This window comes from Vigna angularis, chromosome 1, assembly GCF_016808095.1.
Source record: "Vigna angularis cultivar LongXiaoDou No.4 chromosome 1, ASM1680809v1, whole genome shotgun sequence".
Lineage (NCBI taxonomy): Eukaryota > Viridiplantae > Streptophyta > Magnoliopsida > Fabales > Fabaceae > Vigna > Vigna angularis.
The window spans coordinates 53,541,441-53,568,573 of record NC_068970.1 but is presented as its reverse complement, the minus strand read 5'-3'; the positions used below and the strand labels follow the sequence as shown (position 1 = coordinate 53,568,573).

The window sequence follows — 27,133 nt, the reverse complement described above, 5'->3', positions numbered from 1 at the left end:
GCATTCATATGTAAGATAAAGACTATTATTTGTATTTTGTCCACCATTTTGTTTAGCTTGATTGTCTTGTATTAGTTATTTAAATTTAATGCAAATTGTGTGGTCCATGTTTGGTCAAAGGAGGGTCATAAATAAAATAAAATAATAATAATGTGAAAAGAAGAAGACAAAACTTGAATTATGGAAATTGACTTTCCGTGAAACATGAGTACAAGACTTTCAATCATGGGTGCAAAATTTTCTTACATGGGACCCTTCATTTTCCATTATTTTCTTATGGAACGATTGCTAAGCTAGCTGCCAAAGAGAATTTATTTCTCCTTATATAGCATCTATATGGCCAGAAGAGAGGGCAAGAGAAATAAGATTTAAGTTACAAAATACTTTTACATTTGAGAAGGAGAGCAAGCAAGGGTGGTGGTCTAGAAGTATCAAGAGTGAGGAATTTCTTGCAAGGAGAAGAGGTAAGGGGAGCTAACTCAACTTAATTTCTAAAATTTTGTGGTTAGAAATATGGTTCCAATTGCTTGATTTTGATGAAGGGGAGCTAATCCTTTCTTGTTATGATCATGAATATGAGTATGAATGTGTTAAAATTTGGTAATGGTAGTTATCTATTGACTTGTGTAAAATTTGGGTTTCATGATTATAATTTCTTATTTTCGAGTTACTGTGGTGAAAAATTTCTATTAATTGTTTTCACCGTTGGATTTAGCTAAAATGTTAGTATGTGAATCCTAAGAACTATTACTAAAATTTGACCATTCGGATTTGAAAATAGAAGTCTGTAATTGGAGAAATAAATCCTGCAAGTTTGAGTAAATTAGTTACCCCTGTAGTTCTGTTACTAAGTTGTCTCGGTAAAAATATAGATGTTTACCTATTTGACTGTTGGATCAACCTCAAAATTTGATATATGATCCCTTAGACATATTAATACAATTTGACCGATCAGATTGGTAATTGAAGGTCTATGTTTAGAGAAAGAAATTTCGAAATTTTGAAATATTTGATGAACACTGCAATTCTGTTCTTAAGTTATAATGGTAACAATTTCATATATATTCCATTTACCGTTAGATTGAGTCCAAACTTTAGTATGTAGTTCATAAGACATATTACGTGATCTTGACCGTTCAGATTTGGAATTAGATGTCTGTGCTTAGAGGAATTCATTCCGCATTTTGAGTTTAACCGAGAACCACTTAAATTTCTGTCTCTGAGTTACCTTGGTAAAACCTTCATATCTACTTAGTTAACCGTTAGATTAATCTGAAACTTTAGTATGAAGTTCCTAACAGATAGGGACATACTTCGACCGTTCGGATTTTAGATCGGAGGTACCAATTTAGAGATATTAATTTCGTAACGTCTCAGGGATCTCAATATTGCTTAATTTATGTTTTTGGATCATTTATACAAAATTGATGATTTCCGCCTCATTAACCGTTGATCTAAACATGTTGTTGATTAGTTTGATTGGTTCAGATCGTCGATAAATAATATGTTGAAAAAGGTAATTTGGTTAATTTGTGCTACTTTGGTAAGTAGGCAGAATTGAAACTGAGATATGTTGATTGGTTATTATGTGCTTGTTGAGCATGATTGGTTTGGGATTAGTGGTTGAGATGGCATGTGATTGGTTATGAATGATATGTTAGGAAAATGTAATTTGGTTAATTTATGCTACATTGGTAAGTAGACAGAAGGGAATTGAGAAAAGTTCACCAGTTCTCTTATGCTTGTTGAATATGATTAGTTTTGGATGGGTTGTGGTTGATTATGAATAATTTGTTGAAATAATGTAAATGATGTTGGTTTGCGCTACTTTGGTAAGTAGGCGAGTAGATGTTGGGTCTGCGTTACTTTGGTAAGTAAGCAGGGTGATTTGCGCTACTTTGATAAGTAGGCAGGATGAGATGATGAATGAAGAGATAAAGAGAATGATATAAATCGGGCTACTTTGATAAGTAGGCAGATTAACTATACTGTGCTACTTTGGTAAGTAGGCAGAAGATCTTGTTTTATGCTACTTTGGTAAGTAGGCGAATTAATTATACTGTACTGCTTTGGTAAGTAGACAATAATGTCTTGCTGTGCTGCTTTGATAAATAGACAGTATTGTCTTGCGGTGCTACTTTGATAAGTAGAGAGAATAACTTGGTTTGTACTACTTTGGTAAGTAGGTCGGATGAGGTGAAGTTGTAACACTTTGATAAGTGGAATAGTAAAATTGTTGAGCAATGATATTGTGATAATATGTTGAGTGGGTGTGCTTAACTGTATTGAATACTGTGGATGTATTATTAACGGATTGTGAATGGATTGTATGCTTGTTTCAGTTAGCTCACCCTATTGTTTGTGTTTGTGTATGTGAATGCAATGATCGTATAATGTGTGATATTATACGGGAGCAGAAACTATTTCAGATGAATTAGCAGATGGTTCTGGACTTGCTTAGAAGATGAGAGATCTGTGGGGAAAAAGAGACATGGGGAATTTCTAAATAAATATGTTTGAAATTTCAAACTGTGTGGAATTTTAAATTTCAGAAGTTTATGAACTGTGTGAAATTTTATTTTAGAAGACTTGTGTTGTAATAAAGCACTTAATATTTTGTTGGTGTTGAAAATTGTTAAAGAAAAGTTATATATGTATTTTTGTGGAAAATAAATTGTAACGCCTAAATCGGGGTGTTACACTGTTTGGTATCAGAGCCTAGCCTCTCCCAGTACGGTGTGGTTCGAGGACGATTATTGTGTTAAAATGATTGTTTTGGAGTTTGTAGTGCTTTTGAATGTTGATTCTTGATTGAATGATGTTTGTAAGATTTGTTAATTTAATTTGGAACTAAATTTGGTTTGGGATGTTCTTGTTGAAATTTTGAATGATGTCAAATATGTTTTGGTATTGAGGATAAATGGTTGTGCTAATTTGTAAGTCATTCTAGTTATAAAATTGAGTATTGATAGGTGAAAATTTGAGTACATGTTGTGTGAGTAAAACTGAGTTTCTGGTGTTGTTCTAAGGTCATTTATGGTTGAGAGCTTGAAATTTGAGAAATCTGATATAAAACATAGAGGTAGTTCATTGTGGAAGTTTGAAGTGTTTGTAAAATTGGGGTTTTGATAAGTGAGTTTTTGAGTAAAGGGTTGGTTGTGTAAAACAACAGTTTGGGATTGTTTTGAAGTCATTTAGGATTTGTGAGAGATGTCAAACCAGTAAAATTTGGTGTATAATGCAGTAGAGAGTTTGTAAGGGTGTGTTGCATGATTTTGGCTACAATTAAAGGGGTTTTGAGTAGTGAATTTCTAAAGAAGTGGGTCTGTGTTGAATTTGATGGTTTAGGATATGTTATTGAGTCTATTAGAACTTGTTCCAACTGTTAGTTGCAAAAAATAGGTGTTCAAAGTAGTAAAAATGAGTATGGGTGGTTTTGAGAGGTAGTTTAAGTTTAGAGTGGTCAAATTGAGTTAGAGATGTCTTTCTAAAGTTTCATAAGGTTTAGAATGTCCTAGGAACATTTCAAAGTTGTGGGAGAAGTGTACAAAGTGGTCTAAAAAGGGTTGGAGTTTGCTGATAGCGCATGAGTTCCCAAACAAAGCGTTGAGCACCCGTTTCTAGTGGCCAGGGCGCTGAGCGCTAGCTCCCGGGTGCCCAAGCGCCACTAGCGCTCATAGGCACCACTGCACTAGTTTCGAGGGGGTTTTCATGGTTCTGGATATCAATTTTGGTCATCCTTTAGATTGTTTTGGGGGGGTTTTAGACCCTTTCCGGAGTTGTTGGTGAAGGTTTTCAAGTTGTTTTCCTTAGCTAAATGTGAGTATCAAGATGCCATAAAGAAAATTGTGTTATTATGTGACTTCTGATGACTTGTAATAGTATTTTTGGTTGTTTAATGTATAATTAGAGGTTTCATGTGATAATATGCAATGTTGTATGAAAATAAAGTTATGAATATGACTATGTATGAGATGTGATGATGATTTTCAAATAATGTGTGAGGTGTGGATTTCAAGTATCATGTGTGAAAGGAATTCCAAGGAGGAATATTCTAAGTTGGTTATGTGGTGTTATGTATTGAAGTAGGGGCTCCGGGATTGAGGAATGATCCTGACACTAACCTCATTTCATGTAGAGATGAGTGATTATGTCGTGGAGAGTAACATGAGGTTCTAGTCTATGGTCACTGGTTTGGACCATATATGTTTGACAGATTGACCTTGGTGTATGGTATTATGGGTGGTGGTTGAGGATGTGGTTATTATTTCTGAGCAAGTTGCTCCACCATACACGAGTGCATGTTCCCCATGAGTTCGACATCAGTACATCTATCTAGATAGTAAAGGGTTTCAAGTGGAAGATATTAGTTTTTGTGTTGATTGATTCATAATATGCATGTATATTGTTATTGTTTTAAATTGTATGTATAATATTTTGACACTTTAGTTTATCATTAGTGGAAAAAAACACATTCTATGACGACCTATTATGATGGGTAAAAGCCACCCATCATAATAGGTTGATCGGTGGCAAAATTGTAATAAATGTAAGACATATTATGACGAAGTTTTGTAAACCAGTCATACTATGCAACGCGGTGGCAAACTTATAAATAATTTCAATACGTATTATGACGAAGTTATGGACATTAATTATAATATGAAACACAGTGACAAACTTGTAAATAAGTTTTAAACGTATTATGACGTAGTTTTAAACAATTATAATACATGAAATGAGTGAAAAAATTTAATAATGTATCATGATTGATTTAAAATATCAGTCATAATATCTCTCTAAAATTATTTTCCCATCTTTCTCTACAATTTTAGTCCCGTTATCTCTAAGTGTCCGTAGTCTTTCTTAGTGTCGCAAACCCTAATTCTCTCTCAGAGTTTCGCAAATGGCAATCCTCTTCCGCACGCGTTCCGTTCTCTTCCCCAAACTCTCTTCCCTCGTCAAAATCATATTCACTTTCCCGTCCTCTCGATGGAGCCTCAACTGGCGGATTCTGCTCCTCTCCCTCCAAACCCCGCCTCCGACAACCCTCTCTACCACCAAAACTGGCGCATCTCTTCCTCTCTTTCTTTCTCCTTTGAAATCCTCTCTTCCTAAGAGATCGGTTTTTCACGAGGTACTTTGATTTCGTGTTTCTGTTGGTATGCTTTTTCGTTTTATGCAATACATTTCATTCTCTTTGATGTTCTCGGCACGTGGATTGTGTTATTTGCTTTTGTTCTTTAGTTTATAGGTGCCTTTGCATATTATAGGGTTAAAGGTTTTGCGTTTAGCTGTGCCAAACGCTCGGCCAGAGAATTGGAAAGAGAAGTGACGGAGGATTGATGATAGTGTGTTCGTCACGGCCGAAAAAGAAAGCGACGGCGCATCACATGAAGATTCGGCTAGGGAAGATGCAACCATGGGATATAAACCGCAAGCCAACTGTGTAAGATCCTATGCCTCCTCTTCCTCCGGACTGGACTCTCGTTACACTCCCACCGACGCTTCTTCTGCTCCCGCTGCTCCTCCGCCTCCCTCTGCCTGCGTCGTCGATTTCATGTTTCTTTCTTTCTCTTCTTCAAGCCTCATACTCGCTACTCTTTAAACATTTTATCTTATATTTCGTGTCAAATGAAACTTTTCATCTGTGCATTTGTTTTGGATGAATTCACTTTCTGAGGTATGGAGAGGTTTTCCAATTCAGGTTTTAGACTAAAAGTAGACGCTCTTCCTACACACTTAGGAAAACTTTGCAACTTCCTTTACCTTTATATTTCTGAATTCTTGTAGACAAGTGTTCTTTTTGCACTACTTTTCTTCTTACCGTTTTCTTTTTCACATTTTTTTTCTCCCTTATTTCTTTCTCCACTTAGCTATGCTGTCGCATGTATACATATACTAGAGAAATTAAATGGGCCAATATCTTGCATTGTATAAAGTAGTATATTCTTGGTGTAAATTACGGTAGTTGAAACTATTGTAATTTTCTAATTACAAATAAAATCTAATGAAAATAACGACACATAAAAATGTCACTGTTGACATTATATTACGATGATTATATCATTACAAATAATTTATATTTATTATTATCTATTTATATTTATAATCTTATAATTTAATAAAATCTATTTTTAATAATGTTAATTTAAAATATATAAAAAAAATTATGACATTATGAAAAATAAATAAATTAACAAACATTTTGTTGTATGATTGATCAACATGATAAATTCGATAATTACATTAACATACTGAAGTGTTTAAATATAAAAAAAATATTAATAAAGTTATTAAATCATTCAATTTACATTTAAAATTTTTATTATAATATTTAATTATTTTGTTTCCACCACTTCATCTTCTCATTTGGAGATGGTAGAATCCTTCGAGCATTTAATGAATAAAATAAGTAATATTTTTTTATATTATTGTCAAACAAATTAAAATGGTAATCTAATAGTTTTAAGTGATTTTATTAAGTAAATTAATTATAAATAAAAACACATATATAAATTATTCAATTTCAATATTTATTAAAATAAATCAAGATAATAATATAATAAACTTATGTAATTTTTTAAGTAAACTAAATCAACTAAATCATCACATTGCCTATTCAACTTATTAATCCTTAATAACTTCATTCAAAACATTGAAATTATAGCCACCATACTCGATATCCATTTATCCTTTCAAATTTAAAATTGACCCTTTTAGTCCTTGTAATTTGAAGAAAAAAAAAAACTTCTTCTAGTCTTTCCCCTTAATATCATTATATAACTTACAATTATAAGTTGTTTACATAACAACCTACTTCGATTTTGCATTCTAATAATCAGCCTAAAGATAAGAAATTTGCTACTTTCTATGGCTGACAAGAGGAAACTGGAAACAAGCCAGTCAAAACAAAATATCAAGCACGTTGTCAAATTTAAATAACCATGAATGGATAACATCCTCCACAGAAGTTCAGACCTCTTGCTGGTTTGTCTCCTAGGTCCTAATATATGTGAACACGTTCGTTCTAGGATTCAACCGTATTTTCAGTTCTCAGCAAATTTCCTCTAGAATTACATTTTTAGGATTTTCAACAAAAATAAGACCTACTCCGGGGATTACATCTTTCTCCTTTTTTAACTTCATATATTTTTACTTGTAAAAAGAAGCCAAAATTATGTGCACATGTCTTTGCAATACTTTGACTCGGGTATCTATTTTCACACTCCTTGGTCCTAATCTCCATTTCCATTTAGTTAAGAAGGATATATTGAAGTTTTCGATGTCACCCCGTCATCTTTAGGTTTAAATAAGTTATCTTACATGATCCCAGCTATATTTTTATCATGGAATCCCAATTCTATAGAAAGTTTCTTTGAATTTTTGTGAGTTTAATTGGAGCTTTGAAAAGGATAGAAAATATAATGATAAAACTGAGATTACAAATTTTATGAGACAAAATTTACCGTGGATGCTAATAACTTAAGAAAAATGGTACAATTAAACAAAAAACAAGAGTTTATTATACAAAGGATTGAGACGACTTCAAATTTAAAATTATAATAAGACAATGAATTTATAAAAAAAATTATACTTAATTCTTTTCACTTTTATTAAACGTGAAAATTAGATTCACACTTAACTTTTTAACATGGAGTTGAAGGTCACAACATTTTTTTTAATAATTTGAATTTGTATGTTTCTTTTTTTTTTCAAAGAAAAAAGTTTTTTTTTAAGTTGAGCTAACAAAATATTTTAAGGTGATTATTATAGGAGTGAACAAACCTATAATTTCAAGTGCAACAATCTGTTACTGTTAAACGTCTCATTATAAACGTCTCATTATCGTGTACATTATCTTTTACTATTTCTATTCGTGACATTTGTAAATAACGTTGGACAGACTTAATGTCTAATAAACACATTTCTAATTATAGTATCTGAAAAGGATCATCATTATTATTAGTTAGATAAACATGTTCCTTTGCATTTATAGCATATTCGTGATGCATGACACATGCACTTGATTCTGTATCTGGCATAAAGGTGATAAAATGGAAGGCACAAGAGAAAAAGAAGGAGGAAGAAACGGGCATAACAGAAAATTAGGTTAACTGACAGGTAAGAGAGCCACGAAAGTGTATACCCTACAAACCCTATCCTATTTTAACCCTACAAGGTAACTACCTAGGCAAGAGTTTTGTCCTATATCCTCTTGGTCCCCTCCTAGAGCAGGAAGGGCAGGGATAAAGGCATTCTCAAAGCCTTTGATTTTCTCTTTCTGTTTTCCCATTCCAATAAGAACCAACACAGAAACTCATCAGCTACCTTAGCATACCCTTCTGAAATGAAGTGCAAGGTGTGGCTGTGTTTGGTGGTCTTGGCCATGGCATTGGCCGTGGTGGCTGAAGCTTCCAAAGTTCATGAATTTGGCTTCCCTGGAGTTGGTATGGATCTCGTTGGAGACGACAATGAGATGCTGCTAGATTCTGAGTCAAACCGTCGCACACTGAATTCACGAGCACAATACATTAGCTATGGTGCTCTCAATGCCAACCAGATCCCATGTGGTAACCGCGGAGCCTCCTACTACAATTGCCAGGACAGGACTCGTGCCAACCCTTACACTCGTGGTTGCTCCCAAATCACGCATTGTGCTAGAGACACCAGTTAAATCAAATCCACACACCAACATATACTAATATATAACTAATAATAATATATATCTATCTATTATCTACGATTATGTCATAATAAATTATGTGTCTGGCTTTTGTTCTATTCTTCAATGACTATAGGTCTCCATTTTCGACACCTTATATTGTATTTTCCAGGGAGGTTGATCATGTAATTCTGAGTGTCTGCGATCGATGATATTCTAACGTCGATGGTAATGGAATGATGTGATTGGTTCCTCTCTCTATATGTATTCTTGCTATGCAACTTGTGTAATCTTCTTTCAAAAATGGACGTATAAAAATGAATCTTAGACATACGTATAAAAGTGGAGAATGTAGCATGAAATTCACGTTGTTAAAGATTTCAGCATTACATTTTTAATTTCGTGGTTTATGTAACAATAATGCAATTTCAGTCTCGGTAAAACAATATGCTCAGCAAACAACAAATATCATTATGACTTTAATACTATGTTACAAGTAAACTTTCCTAACTCAATTCCACAAAACCGGTTTGTACAGTAAAGTTTATTTCTAGTCGATGTGGGATTTGCAACATGAGTAGATTAATAATTTTAACTTTTCTTAAAAATTAGTTTTAAATTTTTCATTAATTAAATTTAGTGTAGCCTTTGGTTAATATCTGAATGTGCCTTGTTGAACTATGCAGGGAAACTCGTACGTTACACGCTGTAAGAGGTAATTATAACTTAGAAAAAGAGTTATTCGTCAAAATTATATACTTAACTTTCAAGGATTTCACGTGAAAAATGTCTCCAGATATTTTTGTATTTGAATTTAAAACAACATTTTTGCATCTGTTATAGTGCGACGTAAATAAACTTTCAAAATTTATGTTAGATATTAGACGTAAATGTTCTTATAATATTTATGCACATTTTTTTTTGCGATTTTAGTGTTCTCGTTCTTTTTTCTAGTAGAATTTTTGGTAAGCTCTTTTTTTTTCCATTTTTAGTCTCTACGAATGGTTTTATGTGGGAGAGACTTTTGTTAAATTTGATTGTGGTTTAGCATTTTTTTATTGAAGTCAGTGGTTTGAATCTTCATTTTGTTTTTTAATTTAATGTGATTGTTTAAGGTATATAGAATAACAAGTAACCTTCCTCCCGAGCTTTTATATATATATATATATAGTTTTAGATTTTTTTAGCTCATTTTTAGATTATATTAAACATATTTATTGAAATTTTAGCTGAGAGTTATATTGTATTGAAAACAAGTTGTATTTCATCAACTAAAACCAAATGAATTTTTTAAAAAATAAATATTCAAAATTTAGATTGAATCTAGCCAAGTTTAACGTAAATTTAAGTCGAAGTTTAGATCTGACGTAAATTTTCGTCATTTATATTTATGTCTGAGTGTTATGTAATATATACAGATAAAAATGTTGTTAATAAAAGGTTTTTTGGTGATAGTTTACAAATTATCACACGGTTGTCCGGTAGCATATAGGTATATAAAATTTAAGGTTTAATTGCTTCCTTTGTTTCCAGTTTGGTTGAATTGTGTCAAATTCATCCTCATTTTTAAAAAAGTTTCATTGTCGTCCTCACGTGGTATAAAAGTGTCAATTGAATCCAAACATAGAAAAAATTTGTGTCAAAGTAGTCATTTTTCCTATATCTCTGTGTCTTCCTTTCATATGTCACTTCTCTGGAGCTATGAAAAGCCTTAAATTGGATAAGGTAAAATGAATATCTGTACTTGATTGTATGAAAGGAAGACACAGAGATATAGGAAAAATGACTACTTTGACACAAATTTTTTCTATGTTTGGATTCAATTGACACTTTTACACCACATGAGGACGACAATGAAACTTTTACACCACGTGAGGACGACAATGAAACTTTTTTAAAAATGAGGATGAATTTGACACAATTCAACCAAACTGGAGACAAAGGAAGCAATTAAACCAAAATTTAATAAGGGTAGTGTCTATGTTTATGTTATGCTTTTATGCTGTGTTGACATCAGAAACATAACTACAAAAAAGATTGAATTTACCACTGGTCAAAATCTGTTGGTAATATCCAAAAACCATCAATAAATGATAATTATGAATAGATTTTATGACCAAAAATTCGTCAATAAATATATAGTTGAAAAACATTGTCAATGAATATAGATTGTCGGTAACACCGAAGGTCAGAAGTCTAGCTAAGTTGAATTAGATATTTAAATATAAATTGAAAGTGAAGTTGAATAAAAGTAAAAATGTTGAGTGAAGTATAAAAAAATAAATTTATAAATATTGAGTCCTAAAATCTTATGTTGAAAGTAGCTTAAGGTGGAAAAACTTAGGAAAAAAATTTTTAGCAACTTTTTGATGCCCAAAAATGATAATCATCAACAGATTTTTGATGGCCAAAAATTCTTCAAATGTGTAGTCGAAAACATTATCAATGGATATAGACCGTTGATAACACCGAAGGTCAGAAGTCTAGGTAAGTTGAATTAGATATTTAAATGTAAATTGAAAGTGAAGTTGAATAAAAGTAAAAAAGTTGAATGAAGTATAAAAAACAAAATTTATAAATGTTAAGTTTTAAAATCTTATGTTGGAAGTAGCGTAAGGTGGAAAAAATTAGAAAAAAAAATTTTAACAACTTTTTTGTTACAATCACTTATGTTATCCGTTTCAAATATACGCACCAATAAAATAGTGATACATAGTCTATTGTCAAAAAACTGTTAACATATCACTAGTGCAGTAAAGGGAAACAACAACGGTTATTTTTACCCATCTGCACCAGTTCTGCAGCCGAGACATATACATGCGAGGTAAAAAATCTATCACTTTTTACCTCGGGTCTAAACCGAGGCAAAAAAGTGTATGCTTTTGCCTCGGTCCAAATGCAACTGAGGCAATAGAGGTCTTTACCATGCGACAGAGGGGGTCTTATGTGTGTATCAGTCTCTTTAGTTTTCTTCTGCTATATGCCAACATTTAAAAGTTTTGATCACGTGCGATACAATTTTGCAAGATATAACAATAAACCCTTTATTAGTGGGAAATTTTCTATTACTTGATGGTGAGATGATACACACTAACTAACAGTACGATAAATCATAAAAATGAAGATAAAAGCATGAAAATTTATAATTTTTCTATTATGAACTCTTGTTTCGGGCAATGGTTGTTTCCATAGGAGGAATAATGTTTGTTCTAGCAATCATAGGAGTGATCTTCTACAAGAAGCATAACCAAGCAAAAAGAAAAGAAAATGAGGCTAAAATTAATAAGAGAAAAGAAGTCTCAAGTGTGAAAGCCAGTGCTTTATCATCAAGAATCTTCATTGGCAGAGAGATATGAAAGGCAACGAACGATTTCTCCCGAGAAAGTCTGATTGGAACTGGTGGATTCAGTGAAGTGTTCAAGGGGACATTCGATGATGGAACTGTGTTTTCCATCAAGCGTGCGAAGCTTGGAAGCACCAAAGGCATTGATCAGATGCGAAACGAGGTTCGAATTCTGTGCCAAGTAAACCACAGAAGCTTGGTGAAACTCCTTGGTTGTTGCTTGGAACTTGAACACCCTTTGCTAATATACGAGTACGTTCCAAATGGGACCCTTTTTGATTACCTTCGTCGCCATTCTTGTGGCACAAGGGAACCCTTGAAATTGCACCAAAGACTAAAAATTGCACACCAAACAGCTGAAGGGCTTTCATATCAACATCAAAGTAAATCAGAACACAAAGAAAAATACAAATAAAGGTGGACCTTATTTGTGACCACCTTAACGTGACCTTTGCCTCATCAAACTTTTTCCGGCAAAGGCACCCTCTAAACAGGCTTTGCAGAAGTTGTGACCACAAGGTGTAGTAATGGGGTACTGCATCACCTTGCAGCATATTCTGACGCACCTATGCTCGCAAGAGCCTTTGCCACCAAAGCCAATGCGCCTCCATGCAACACCTTGAAGGACTTCACCATGTGCAAAATTAAACCATAAGGTTCCCATCTTTGCTAAAGACAAACAAAAAACCAAAACAAAGAGCAGCCAAAATTAAACCATAACAAAGAGAAAGCTTCTAGAATGTCGGGGAAGGAATGCGGATCTGGGTCACTTGGTGGAGCAGTTACGGCAGCGGAGCATTTCACCTAGACAAGGTCGTTGCCGGTGTCGACCAACAGGAGGAGGCGCCGCGGCAGAGACGGGGAGGCAAGCGAAGAGCAGGCGCTCGAGGGCAACGGCAATGGAAGGGTTTTCGAGTAGGAGCCACTTGAACTAGAGAGAGGACCAAACGCCAAGGAGAAAGGTGGTGTGGGCGCAAAGGAAAGAGGCGATGGCAGCCACGACGACGAAGGAGTTGAAGGCGGCAAGGAGGGAGGAAGAGGCGGAGAGGGAGAAGGCGAGCTGGGCGAAGATAAGGGAGAACCACACGACAAAGAAGGCGGCGGGCTTGAGGCTGAGTGCGTCGAGGATGGCGATGACGGGGGTGCCACCGAGGTCGAGGAGGAATAAGGCGAATGGAATTAGGGTGATGGCGATCCGGTAGTTGTGGGCGAATAATGAGGGGGTTTTGAGGGATCTGGAGGAGGCGGAAGAAGCGGAGGTGGAGGAGACGTCATTGCCGTGGACGTGACGCGACGGCGAAGGATGGGAGTCATTAGGGTTTGGGGAGGAGGAGAAGAAGGGGGCGCTGTTGGATGAGGAGAGGGTTATGTGAGGGTGAAATGGGGAGGTGGAGGAGAGGGTTATGTGAGGGTGAAATGCGTGAGGACAATGTTATGGAAAGATAGGGTATAGTGCCTCGGGTCCCAGTGGACTTAGGCATTCTCAGGATGTTAGGCATCGGGTGGGGTTTGAACTGAGGTCATATTATCTATATGCCTCGGTTCCCCTTAAACCGGGTCAAAAAAGTTAACCTAAACTACAAAAATGCCACCACTTTCTTATAGATTTCGGTTCCACCTCAACCGAAGCCTATTGTGAGATTTCAAATCCAATTTTTTTACTAGTGTATCATGGTCCAAAAACTTATTCGTGAAAAGTAATCAATCTTTCAGTCTATCTCTAAAAGAAATTGGATAATGATAGTTTGACAATATTCTTTTGACAAAATTTTAACATCACCTACGTGTCATTCTGTGATTGGTCCAAATTTACTCCACAATCAATAATAATATCATAAACACCAGCATGAACCAATCACAGAATGACACGTAGATGATGTTAAAATGTTGTTAAAGTATCATTATCCAAGAAAATCAAATGTTGGAAACAAGTGTGGTGTTAATCCCAATTCTGCAACAAACAACAAGCAAACCTTTTATAGCTTGTTAAAAATCTGAGACATCCAAGTGGTACTATATATGTTGTCTATGTTACTCACATGAATCACAACAAAACCACCCAATCTTAACAACATTTTGGTCAGGAGATGCATTTGTTTGCAAATTGGTCTTGTGCATAATCCAAAGATCTGTATTATTGTGTCTTTTGAAAATCATATGAATTGCTTTGTCACTTGTCAACATTACAACTTTCTCATGTCATTATAAAAGTGTATAGTATTATAACCATCTAATTTCAAAATTTTACATATTAATATATGTGGAAATGATCTGCTTGTTGATATACGTGGAAGTGATCCTTTTTAATGCAACCTATTATATGTTTACTATATCTCTTCTATGTCGTAAAATTTCCTTTGTTGGCACTCTATCTAAATCCGCTCTTCATGCAAAGTGCACCTCAACAAGTACTCCTTTTACTTTACGAAATAAATCATAGAATCTGTTTGATCTCCTTTGCAGTTGTTCTCTAACTTCTTACAGAAAATTTCAGAATATATGAATCCACCATACCGTTCTTCCACACCCATTTATCCTCTCTATCCTTGTGCATTATTTTCGAATTCAATTCTTGCATGAATTCTAGTATTTGTAGTCGTACTAGTATCGTATGTAATTCCCATTTCTTTAGTATCCATCTCCTAGGCCCCCAATTCCGAAATTCTTTGTTTCTATTCCCCCTCCTCACTTAGTTCATTTAGTTACATTCTTGTAATAGAAAAACGCTTACGTTCATTTTCCCAAATCGTAGTTGATCTTGAAACGTTGATTTAAGCCTTTTCTAACTTGGGTACACTACAAAAATAATACATTTTAGGAGGGGTTATTTTCCGGCGATTTCAGACACCCCGATAACTTCCAGTGGTTAATAAGAAAAATCGCCCCTAAATATTTTTTTTTTAATTTTTAGAATAATTTCCCCTTACCCCTCCCGCCTCTTCATTCCTTCCGCATAATCTAAATTTCTCCCCAAACCCTAATTCTCTCTCCCCGCTGCCTTCAATTTCCCAAACCCCTTCATTCCTTCAGCATAATCTAAATTTCTCCCCAAACCCTAATTTTCTCTCCCTGCTGCCTTCAATCTCCCAAACCCCTTCATTCCTTCATCATAATCTAAACTTCAAACAATTTCTTCAAAACAGATCTGTGGTTCCCCGCATCCGTTTGGTTCCCCGCATCCGTGTGGCTTCGTGTTGGTTCCTTGCTTGGAAACGAGGCGTTCGTCAAGATATCTTATTATAGAAAGAACACAACACTCTCAACAAGGTTCCGATCAATTTCGTGTGTTTTATGTTTTTGTTTGGTTTGGTTTTTTTTCTCTCTAACCTGAGTGCATGTGTTGCGCTGAAAGAAATAGAGGTGGAGTGTGAGTTTTTGAAGAGGTGGTGTGAGAATCTGACGGAGGAGAACAAAAGGAAGTGCAAGAGCTCAGTGCGGAAGACTTGAAATATGATTTAGGTATGAATTAATGGAAAAATAAATCGCATAGCAGGATTTTATGGTTAGGCTAATAAATTGTTTCCAACTTTTGAGAGTAACTTCGTTACTCCTGTTATGTTGTTGAGTTTGGAATCATGAATGTGACATTTGATAAAAATGATTAACATTTGCAAATAACGAATTTAACCTTAATAAAATTGCCTTTGCTTACCAATCTCAATCTTCACAACAGTAGAGTGCCGTAAAGACCAGATTTCCAACTATAACTACATTATTTATTATACAATTTAACTGATATCATTACACAGGTTTAACTTTTTTCTGATATGGATGATTTATTACACAGTATATTTTCTGAAATTGTTTGTAAAATTTTTAACTTTAATTTTTATGAAGTTAATGAATTTGTAATACTTAAGCATGAGAGTGTGTAGAATTATTTTACTTTACCATGCATTAACTATGTTCTCAATAGTTTATTGATTTTCAAAAGTGTCTCATGAAAACAACCTTTTTAAGGTAATGTGTTTTAAAAAATAATAAAATGACATGATAACTTTAGAAGAAAAGAAGTACCAAAATTTTTGTTTTGATCAACTGGTTTGCATGGAGCCATTTTTCCACTCTAACTGTCAGACCCTTCATCCAATCACAAAGTCAATGTAACCATTTGATTGCCTTGTTCTTTCCATGTGGATCTGAGTCTCTTACTTGAACCTCGCTTCCTTGGACGAAGCTTCCCTAAGCCTTCCTGGCTCCTCCTCACCATAAATGAACTTTTTTTTCTTATCTGTTTTTCATGAGTTTTTGTCTCATGTAGACAAACTGAGATCCAAGAAGACAAGACCATGTAAGTATTCTGAGATTTTAATAACAATTGTTGTTTGTTTTGGTTGTTAAAATATTACTAGACTCCCAATTTGTTGATGAAATTTCTGTGACAGAATATCCCCTCAAGACTCAGTCATGTATAGACCATTTATGATATGCGATGATCAATAAACACATATTACATATCCCTCTGCTTGTAAACAGAAATAGGTACCCTTTATTGATAGTGTGTTTTGGTCTATGTCAGAATCAGAACAAGGTTCCGACCTCAACGCCTCAACTAGTGATTTTCTTATGATGCAAAGACCTGCCAAAGGGTGAAAAATCACTTTGTATGGTTTTGCTTCTGATAAACCATTTGATTGAACTTATTGTATCATTTAAATAAGTTCATTTAAATACTTAGGCAAGGTATTATCCTAATATTGCAAAATCAAAGTAGACATGGTCAAATAAGTTCATTTAAATATGATGACCGAATAGTATCGCTTAAAAACAATAATTTAATTCTAATTTCAGGTATGTTTTGATGTTCATTCATTATTTACAAATGAGAAGACTTGTCATCCTTCCGTGCTTGCAGGTGTGTACTTCAGACTTCATTCTTCTATTCCTCTACGTTAGCCTTTACTTAGCCTTTTAAGAAGTGGAGTGTCACTGGCTCTGCTATTAATGTTTCAGAAGTAACCATTTATTTTGATCTACACATAATGGTTTGTGTTTCCATTTTCTACAGAATGAAAAAATTGATTAACTAAGAGTTCTAGGCATCTTTTCATTTTCATTTTCCATACAATTGGCTGGAAAACCACTTCAAATTTTTATGTTATGACAAAGCCTTATTAATGGCAAATCACTTTTTACTCTGAAAAAACCACTTTAGCAATTGTGTGGCTAGTGTTAATGGTAAAAGAAATTCAAAGCTAAAAACAACAATTCATAATATTTTTTCCCAAACAAACTATGTAACTTTGATCTTGTATTGTACTTGGATATGCAAGGGTAAGGGCTCGCCCTTTCTAAGCTGAAAACGATAAATAATAACTAAAAGCACTTTGTACTAGATCAGGACTAACTCTATTCTTGGACATAATGCAGCAAGTGTATGTTGTGTTGCTTAACCTAGATCTCTTTTTGGTATGCATGTTTCTTACCTGTGTTATTTATATTTTATCCTGAGCGATTTTCCCGGCGGAATTTTGTTGTCATTTCCTCATATAGCTTTGTTTGTTGCAGCTGGAGGTTACTCAAGGATTTTGTGACCCTAACCCTACAAAATATGTTGATAGTGAGATGTCCATCCTGTTAGCTTCTCAGCTGCCAAATTGATATTAAGAAAAGGAATTCAGTCTTCCATATTGGCTTGTTTGCAATGTATCACCAGTTCGAGTAAGGATTATAGTGGCTAGATCTATTTTATTTTGATTTATCTCCTATCTTGTTGTATTATAGACCTGTATATTCTATGTTATATTGTAGGTATATGATAAAGCAAGTATGCCAAACAATGAGAAATATAATAAAGAACAAAATTAAACATTGTTTCTTTTTAGTAATGTAATGAACATCTCAGTCATATTTTTAGTATTTTAATTTAGAGTTGAACATATTTCTTTTTTAATATATATGAACAATTAGTTGTATAACCATATTAAAAAATATTGAACAATATAGTTTATTTTATATGTAATATTCAATTTTAGTTAATATTATTTCATCTGTATGATCAATAAAACTAATTTTATCATAATTACATTTTATTATAATAAAAAAAAAATTGTACACATTTTCGGCGGTTTTAGAACCCCGATTAGGTAAAACCCTACAAATAGGGACGGTTTTAAAAAACCCCGGTTAGTTCCGACGGTTTTGAAAACCCACGCTAATACCAGCGGTTTTGAGAAACCCCCGCTAATACCGGCGGTTTCTCCAAAAACCGTCGGTAATTTTTTTAGTGATGGAGCTTTTTTCCGTGATTTTTCTAACCGCGGGTAAAGCACTTTCCGGGAGTTAAAACTGCTGGAAACGAAAAAAAAAACCCCGAAAAAATTATTAACTTTTGTAGTGATAGTATCTATTTTCCCTCGTTCAAAACTATGATTTATTAAGAATGAATTAGGTTTTCATACCACGCACAACTTACTTTCTTCAAATCATACAGAATTTATGTTTTTCTTCAACTTAAACACATATCAATTACGAAATACTTTTAACACTTAAAGTTATTGAACATGGACTTTTTCATTTATTGCTAATCTCATAAAATAAAATACGAATCGTATCAGAAGCTTGCAACGGGTAAATGAGTTTGTAAAATCAATAACTGAAGCTAACTTTTTGTTACTAAAAGCATGCAAGTTTCACTTAAAACTTTTACCCTAAATTTAGGTTAATTGTTTTGGTCAAATTAATTTTTTTTTTGGTCATTCTAATTTAAAAGTAATATTCTTTTAGTCGTGAAATTTGAAAAACTTGTTTTAGTCTCTCTGTTCGAATGAGTTTATATCTGCTTAAATTTGGAGATACAGAATGATGATGGTGGCAAAAGCTTTACATGTGGGAAAAATGTTTTTATATGAAACATAAATAGTTAAATTTAAACACATTCTTTTTTTTTTTAAGGAAAGAAGTCTTAACATTGATGAGAACTTATATGGAAGCCTTGTTGGTTCTTAAATAAGAAGAACATGCTTCTTTAGTTACGCATTCCAAAATCTCATTATCCTCCTTTTCCTTTTATATTTGAGAAAAAAAATTCTACGAGAGAATATTAATTTTTTTAAAGATTTTTAGTATTTGATTTTCTCCTTGGTCAAGAAAGAAGGGTGTGTAATTTCCTCTATTGCACTAGTGCAGCGAGGGGCTTTTACCGCGGTTGATTTTCACTATACGTCGCGGTTCTTGAACCGCGGCATATTCAGCCGCGGTAGTAAGTCAGACACTTTATGCCGCGGTTTTAACCGCGGTATATAGGCTGCGGAATATGCCGCGGTTGACTAGGGAACCGCTGCCTAAATTCATTTTTTTTTAAAAAAAAATTAAAAAAAAATTAAAAAATGCACTATATGCCGCAGTTGAACCGTGGCATATAGGCCGACGAGTATGCCGCGGTTAGTGTCAAAACCGCGGCCATATGTCTCGTTTTTAAAAAAAAAACGAAGCACTATATGCCGCGGTTGTGGTTAGAACCGCGGCATATTCCCCTGCAGTTTTTTAAAATTGCAGGTCTGTTTTTGTGATATCCACTACCACAAAAACAGACCTGCATATAAAAACATTTACAGAAATTCAATTTCAACATAACAAACACATGTTCAAATGTATTTCAACATCAAATAAAGTAGAGAGTCTAAGAAAATTCTATCTAATCAAATGCATTGTTTAAATCTAAATCTAAGAGCTATTGTATAATCTAACTATATACTTCGCAGCAGCATTCCTAATGAATAGTAGTGACTTCTCAGGAACTGGTGTAGTAGTCTTGAATCTCTGCAAAAGACAATTCATTTTAATTAGTGTATATGAATTCAACATTTGTTAAAAAATCAAAATTTGTTAAAGTTAAATATTACCGTTTCCCAGCTGTTTGTGATGTGAGAACGAACAATATGGGTCATCCAATACATTACATAGTATCCACACTCATATGACCCATTTTGTCTGTTACACTACAATATATCATCACAGTTGATAATAGTTAGTGAATAACATTTGTTATAAAACAATTATAACAAAGTATGACTTTAACATATGTCAAACCTTGAGAGAAATCCAAGCAATCTTTCTACTCTTAACAATTGATCTCACGTCCATCATCATACTTGCTGGAATAGAACTGTATATAAAAAAATGTTTTAGCATTCAGTTATATAACAAAGAAAGTCCAAACATTGAGGTTCTTACCAATCAATTGCTTGTCTGAGTTGTGTGGGAGGAGGCCTGTGCAATGAGCAGAACCACAAAGCATAGTTGTCTTGCACAGACATAACAAGAAGTTGCCAATGGCGCCTGAAATTCATAATAACGTAACTATTAAATATTAAAATCACATATGGAACATTATTATGTTAACAAAGTTCACTTACCCGGATATATAAGGCAAAAAGTATATTTTCTTGCCCCTTCGAAAACTGCTTATCATTCTCATGTTGATATGATCAAAATCATTTGATTCATGAATGTCTTGGGGATCAATGAATCCATAATCATCAGAACGCCCCAACTTATTAGTGACCCCAGACATATACCTGAAATCAAAAATTAACTTTGATATAAGGATACTTGATATATAAATCAATTTTATATATAAATAATTGGTCATAGACTTACATCGTCCATAGTTGAATAATTGAAATATTCAACTCTTGTGTTCCCGACGCAAGCTCACGGACATCTTGGCTATTAAGGTATATTGGGACCTCAGAGCCATGCCCAAATACATTAGCATCATACTGAACCTCCAAAGGCTTATCATCAAGGATGTCAGCAAGTAGATGCAATGAAGAAAGAGGGTCATCCTCAGATAGAGGAATCTTCTGTTGTTCCTGCGTCTGTTGTTACATGAAAAGATAAGATAAGTTTTGACATCAAAAACCTTTAAAATTGAGAAGTGTAAAGAAGAATTTCATACCGAGGGGTCAGAAACTGGTTTAACCAAAAATTTAGGCCAAGTGATAAACGACTTATATGCTTGTTCCACAGTGAAAATCTCTTCCGTGGACAGTGGAACCGAGGCATCTGGCATGATCATTTCATCCACTGAGACCTTCACCTCATCCTCTAATAGTTGCATACCATGACATACAGTCGCTGACCTAAACTCTGTTCCACGAGCTACCAGCACCATCTCATCTTCTTCTAAAATGTATAGCAGACATGGACTACCATCGTCCATGTCATCCTCTGGGATGGCTGATGCGGAACAACTTCCTTTGCCGCTTCTCCCTGTCAGAGTAAATGTTAGATTATACAAGAGATAGAAATAATTGCACATAAATGTTTATTAAGTTTACCTGTGGGAGGGGGAGGGACCACATGTTCCTCTATAGGAGACTGCATCGGGCGCATGCTCTGAAACTGCTCCTGGTAGAGCATCTGGAATTCAGCCCTCACCTCGGCCCTGATCTCCTGCATAAGGTCTTGTCGGACCTTTTTTGTGATCTCTTCTGTCATCCTTTGTGTATCGCTGTACGAATATGAAGGCTGACGAGAAGAGCTCCCAAAATAATCCGTAATGCCTACTCCAGGACCTGCAGCACGTACACGTCCAGGGTGCTCAGGTCGTCCAATTGCAGCAGCAAGAATATCCTGGCGACCCTCTGGAGTGAATTGGCCTTGGGAGCTCTGCTCAACCAAGGCGTCCTGTAACATTACAAAACACCATTATTCTTTAAATAGTTTAATGTAGTATGTATAATGACAATATTCATTATTTTAGGAACAGTGATAACTTACAATTTTTTCAGAAATCTCTCGTGCAGTGTCGGAAGAGTAGGTGCCCGATGGTCGCATACGGGCCAACTTCCATTTCTCATGTCTAGACGGTGGAGAAGGAGGCTGAGGAGGGCTACCACTCTGAGATGGTGGTATAGCATCTGCCTTTTGCTTGAGGATTTTCTCCTCAAGCTTCCTATACCCACCACGAGATAATAGGTGGGGGTTTTTGTTCTTAGCACTTGTTCCTTGTGCTTTGCTTCTAATTGCCTGTCACATACACATTAATTAATGAGTTCATATGATATATATTTGTTAATGAGGAATTGAATAATATGAACTACACTAACCTGCCATTCCTCTGACATCCGACTCTCTTTAAAAACCCGCCAAGTCTCCTCATCAATGGACTTATATGCATTACATGGAGTTTTATGTTTAAGGTGTCCAAAGATGTACCTTGATGTCAACTTGCTTTTAAAGTTTCTGAAATTTTCTGCAACAGTTGACAAACACTTATTTCTAAGTGTTGGGACATTTGGAATGTCAAATGTCATCTGAAAAAATGCATAATAAAGTTGTATTAGTACAAAATTATCAATATAAACAAATTATAATTCAAATGCTATTAACTAACTTACCAATATATCTTGCCAAATAATGTTCCGATCACCCTCGGACACATGATCAAAAGATGGAATGAGAATGCTAATCTTATTACGTGCCACTACTCCAAGGTATGATCGGAAGTCATCTGCATGGGGGCCAGTTGCCACACCCGTGGTGACATTCACATTCACCGGAGTTCTTTCACCACTATTTTTCCTGATTAATAGTTGTTTCATCCTAGTGGGTCCTCTAGTGGATCTGGGTGGGGGAGCCTCATCCCCTGAAGAATGTGGATGATCAGCCATATATCTGTCAAAATAAATAACAACATTAAATTTTCTTTCAAGACTTATGTAATATCATATAAATTAACAAAACATGTAATAGTACAGAAATTGAAAATTCATACATAAAGATATGGATTCATCATATGTATATTCCCTCATCATGATCTGACCGAATTGCATGTACATCATCGTCAACTACAGATTGGTCATCCAACTTTGTTGTAGTTTGAAATGAATGGTTGTCAGCAATATCAATATTAATTAGATTGTCTTCGTTAACTTCAATTTGTTTTTTGCCTTGAAGAGCAACATACCAATGGTCAGACGAAGGATCTTTGACATAAAAAACTTGAGATGGTTGATGTACCATGATAAACGGTTCGTCTCGATAACCCACCTTGCGAAAATCAACCAGTGTCATACCCGAGTCATCTATTTTCACACCACTCTTATTGTCAAACCACTTACACTTGAACAATGGAACGGAAAACTTGGTGTAATCAACCTCCCATATCTCTTCTATTATACCATAATATCTCATTGATCCAAGTACAGGAGATTGATCTTTTGATGTGGAAAATTGAAGTGACTCAGCTTCTAAACTGACTCCACTATTTTGTACTGTGCTTTTATCATCCAAAGTCTTCGTATAGAATGTGCAATTATTGACTTCATAACCTGTACAACACACGACATCAAACTTCAAACCATTTGCAAGCCACAATAAAGTTTCAGAAGAATGTGGCTCTTTGTCAATTTCAGATTTGAACCAAGACATAAATGTTTTGTTATGCTCCATCAATTGCCATTTCTCTGATTGTCTTGGATTTTTATTCTTAACAATGGCTTTGTGTGCTTCCAAAAAAGGGATCACCTCATCTGTGTTGTTCAATATATAAAGATGCGCTTGCAACAATTCTTCGCGATCTTTTGTCACCACATTGACACCTCGGATGCTTTTACTTGTAGAAAATTTATTCAACCATGCTGTGCGAGGAACTCCTATTGGATTCGTTGATGTCATGTAATCTGAACAAAACTCGATACTTTCTTCAGCAATATACCTTTCAATCATCGAACCTTCAGGATGATATGGATTTTTAACGTACCCTTTCAAAATCTTCATATAACGCTCAATAGGATACATCCATCTTAAGTATACCGGTCCGCACAACTTGATTTCTCTAACCAAATGAACAAGTAAATGTACCATAATGTCAAAAAAAGATGGAGGGAAAAACATCTCTAGTTGACACAAGATGATAACAATCTCGCCTTGAAGTTCATCTAACTTTGTAGGATCGATGGCTTTACTACATATTGACGAGAAAAATGAACACAACCTGTTTATGGTGTGCCTAACATTTTTGGGCAAAATTCCACGAATAGCCACCGGTAAAAACTGTTGCATTAAGACGTGACAATCGTGAGACTTCATGCCAACAAGCTTTAAGTCCTGCATTGACACTAAACTCTTCATATTTGAAGAGTATCCTTGTGGTACTTTGATACTCTTTAAACATACACAAAAACTTATCTTCTCTTGTCTAGACATTGTGTAACATGCAGGGGGCAAATAAGTACGTTTACCAATCTCCTTCGGTGCCAACTCTTCTCGGATATTCATGTCAACCAAATCCAAACGAGCATTCACTCCATCTTTTGTCTTTCCCTGAATGTTGAGTAATGTACCAATCAAGCTATCACACACATTCTTTTCTACATGCATCACATCTATGCAATGTCGAACATCTAACTTTGACCAATATGGAAGATCAAAGAATATTGATTTCTTCTTCCAAGGGGTCTTTACAGATGACTTCTTCGATGTTTTCCCAAATACATGATGTATTTTATTAACTTTTTGAAGAACTTCAAGGCTAGTAAGTGGATTTGGTGCTTCGTCCCTCTCTTGATCTCCATTGAATGCTTTTTTTAACCTTCGATATGGATGATTACGTTTTAGAAATCTCCGATGACGCAGATACACCGTCTTTCTTCCATGTTTCAATTGATGAGCTGCAGTGTTTTCTTCACATATAGGACACGCTTTATGACCCTTGACACTGTATCCTGACAAATTACCATAAGCAGGAAAGTCATTAATGGTGCAAAATAACATTGCACGCATCATAAAAGTCTCTGAAGCGAATGCATCAAATATTTCAACCCCGTCAACCCACAAAACCTTCAAGTCTTCAACTAGTGGGCTTAGATAAACATCTATGTCATTTCCAGGCTGCTTTGGACCAGATATCATCATAGACAACATCATGTACTTCCTCTTCATGCACAATGCAGGAGATAAGTTGTAAATTATCAATATAACTGGCCAACAACTGTGATTGGTACTCAGATTACCAAATGGGTTCATTCCATCAGTGGCTAAAGCAAGCCTAAGATTTCTACACTCTTTACCAAATTCGGGGAATTGTCGATCAATATTTTTCCATTGCTTTGAATCAGCTGGATGACGAAGCAGCCCGTCAATTTTTCTCTCATCTGCATGCCATCTAAGATTTTTAGCATCTTTGGGATTCGCAAACAAACGCTTAAGTCTGGGCACTATTGGAAGGTACCAAACTACTTTCAAAGCAGATCCATTTTTTTCTATCTGACCATTATCTTCACTATTGTTTTTTGACTTGTATCGTGATAAGCCACATTTTGGACACTCTGTCAAAAATTCAAACTCTTTCCTATACAAAATGCAGTCATTGGGACAAGCATGTATCCTTTTATACTCCATACCCATTGGACAAAGAATTTTCTTCGCATCATAATTACGAGTGGGCAGTGTATTTCCATCTGGCAACATTTCATTCAACAACGTCAACAGTTCTGTAAAACTCTTATCAGTCCATCCATTGCTCGCCTTCAAATTCATGAGCCTTAACACCGTTGACAAACGTGTGAACTTAGTTGAACCAACATACAAAGGTGTTTCTGCATCAGTCGACATCGTCTCATACACATGAGCTTTGGCAAAATTTTCTGCTCCAACATCGCGGATCATGTCCTCCAATTTGTCTTCATCCGGTCGATCTTCTTCCATGGTGGAATCAGTAACATTTACACTTTGAGAGTCAGTGGGAAAATCCATTTCTTCGCCGTGCCAGATCCATGTTGTATAGCATCTTAGAAAACCATCACATATAAGATGTTCTCTAATTTGAGTTGCGTTCAACTTTCTCCCATTCAAACAGTTCACACAAGGACATCTAAACTTCACTTCATCATCAGTTCTCCCCTTATTACGTTGCGCAAATTGTATAAATTCTTCTACACCTCTCTCGTACTCAGCACTAATACGTGGTAAATTAATCCAATTTCAATCCATATTCCTAAATATTACATAAATATTATTTTAAGGTTTATAAATAATACAAGAACTACAACACACATTACCAAAACTATAGCAAAAACCATATCATACATTACCAAAACTATAACAATTTCATGCACTATCAAAATTAAAGCAAAAATTATACCAAAACTATAGAAACTTCATACATTACCAAAACTATAGCATTATGCAAAAATTAATGAAGCAATCACGTTAAAAATGCAAATGGACATAAATACCTGGAAGAGGAACGGCGGCGGAGAGGGTGAAAAACGCAACACAACGGCGGCGGAGAGGGTGAAAAACGCCAGGAAATCACGATTTTGAACGGCTAAAACTCGTTTTTATCGTCAAAAACGAATAATGACCGAACAATTTTGAGTTTAAACGGTTAAAAACGCAAAATATGAGATGAATGGTGGTTCGGAGGAAAAAGAAACGCGAAAACAGAGAGAACGCGCGAGGAAGACGATGCACTGTTCCAAGTTTTGATTTTTAACTCTGAACGGGGGAATCTACCGCGGTTCACTACTTAACCGCGGTATAAAAGGGTTATATGCCGCGGTTTAACCCCCAACCGCGGCATATACTAATTTAAAAAATTATCAGAAATGGCATTTTTGAAATTATATTCAAACTATATGCCGCGGTTCAGCGGGCAACCGCGGCATATACCTCGAAATATTTCAAATGAACATTAAATTAATTTCATATAGGAGAATATGCCGCGGTTCCCCAGAGAACCGCGGCATATACCCCTGAAACGTGTTCAACACAACTGTCTCCCCAACTTTCTTTCACAGAATTTCAGAAGTTACAGGGGGTATATGCCGCGGTTCTCTGGGGAACCGCGGCATATACCCCCTATAACTTCTGAAATTCTCTGACTGACAGAGAAGTTGAGACGTTACAGGGGTATATGCCGCGGTTCCCCAGAGAACCGCGGCATATACCCCCTGTAACTTTTCAAATTCTCTGACCCAGTCAGCACCTGCAATAAATTGGCAGGGTATATGCCGCGGTTGTGCAGAGAACCACGGCATATACTCTGTTATTTAATTTTTTATTCATACGTGGCGTCAAAGGCAATGGTTGACTGGGGTATATGCCGCGGTTCCCAGTAGAACCGCGGCATATATGTTCGTTTTATTTACAAAACTGCCACCGCGCACCATTAT

General features: G+C 35.2%; 2 protein-coding genes and 1 long non-coding RNA gene across 3 annotated transcripts; 2 read left to right on the top strand and 1 right to left on the bottom strand.

Annotated features, from left to right (window-relative positions):
- The first annotated feature begins 338 nt into the window (after positions 1 to 338).
- LOC128194935 (uncharacterized) lies at positions 339 to 2,478 on the top strand. Its single transcript, XR_008246401.1, has 2 exons — positions 339 to 464; positions 2,418 to 2,478. It is a non-coding gene; the product is annotated as an uncharacterized LOC128194935 (long non-coding RNA).
- A 5,740-nt stretch (positions 2,479 to 8,218) lies between these two features.
- LOC108341931 (protein RALF-like 19) lies at positions 8,219 to 8,966 on the top strand. Its single transcript, XM_052871421.1, has one exon. The coding sequence runs from the start codon at positions 8,351 to 8,353 to the stop codon at positions 8,675 to 8,677; it is 327 nt and encodes a 108-aa protein (XP_052727381.1). The 5' UTR covers positions 8,219 to 8,350; the 3' UTR covers positions 8,678 to 8,966.
- An 11,213-nt stretch (positions 8,967 to 20,179) lies between these two features.
- Positions 20,180 to 26,353, bottom strand: LOC128195542 (uncharacterized). Its single transcript, XM_052873475.1, has 9 exons — positions 26,195 to 26,353; positions 22,355 to 22,631; positions 22,064 to 22,270; positions 21,735 to 21,983; positions 21,293 to 21,641; positions 20,911 to 21,224; positions 20,610 to 20,830; positions 20,366 to 20,527; positions 20,180 to 20,288 (listed from the first exon to the last, which is right to left on the bottom strand). Exons 2-9 carry the CDS (start codon positions 22,625 to 22,627, stop codon positions 20,180 to 20,182), a joined length of 1,884 nt encoding a protein of 627 aa, XP_052729435.1. The 5' UTR covers positions 22,628 to 22,631; positions 26,195 to 26,353.
- Positions 26,354 to 27,133: the final 780 nt, after the last annotated feature.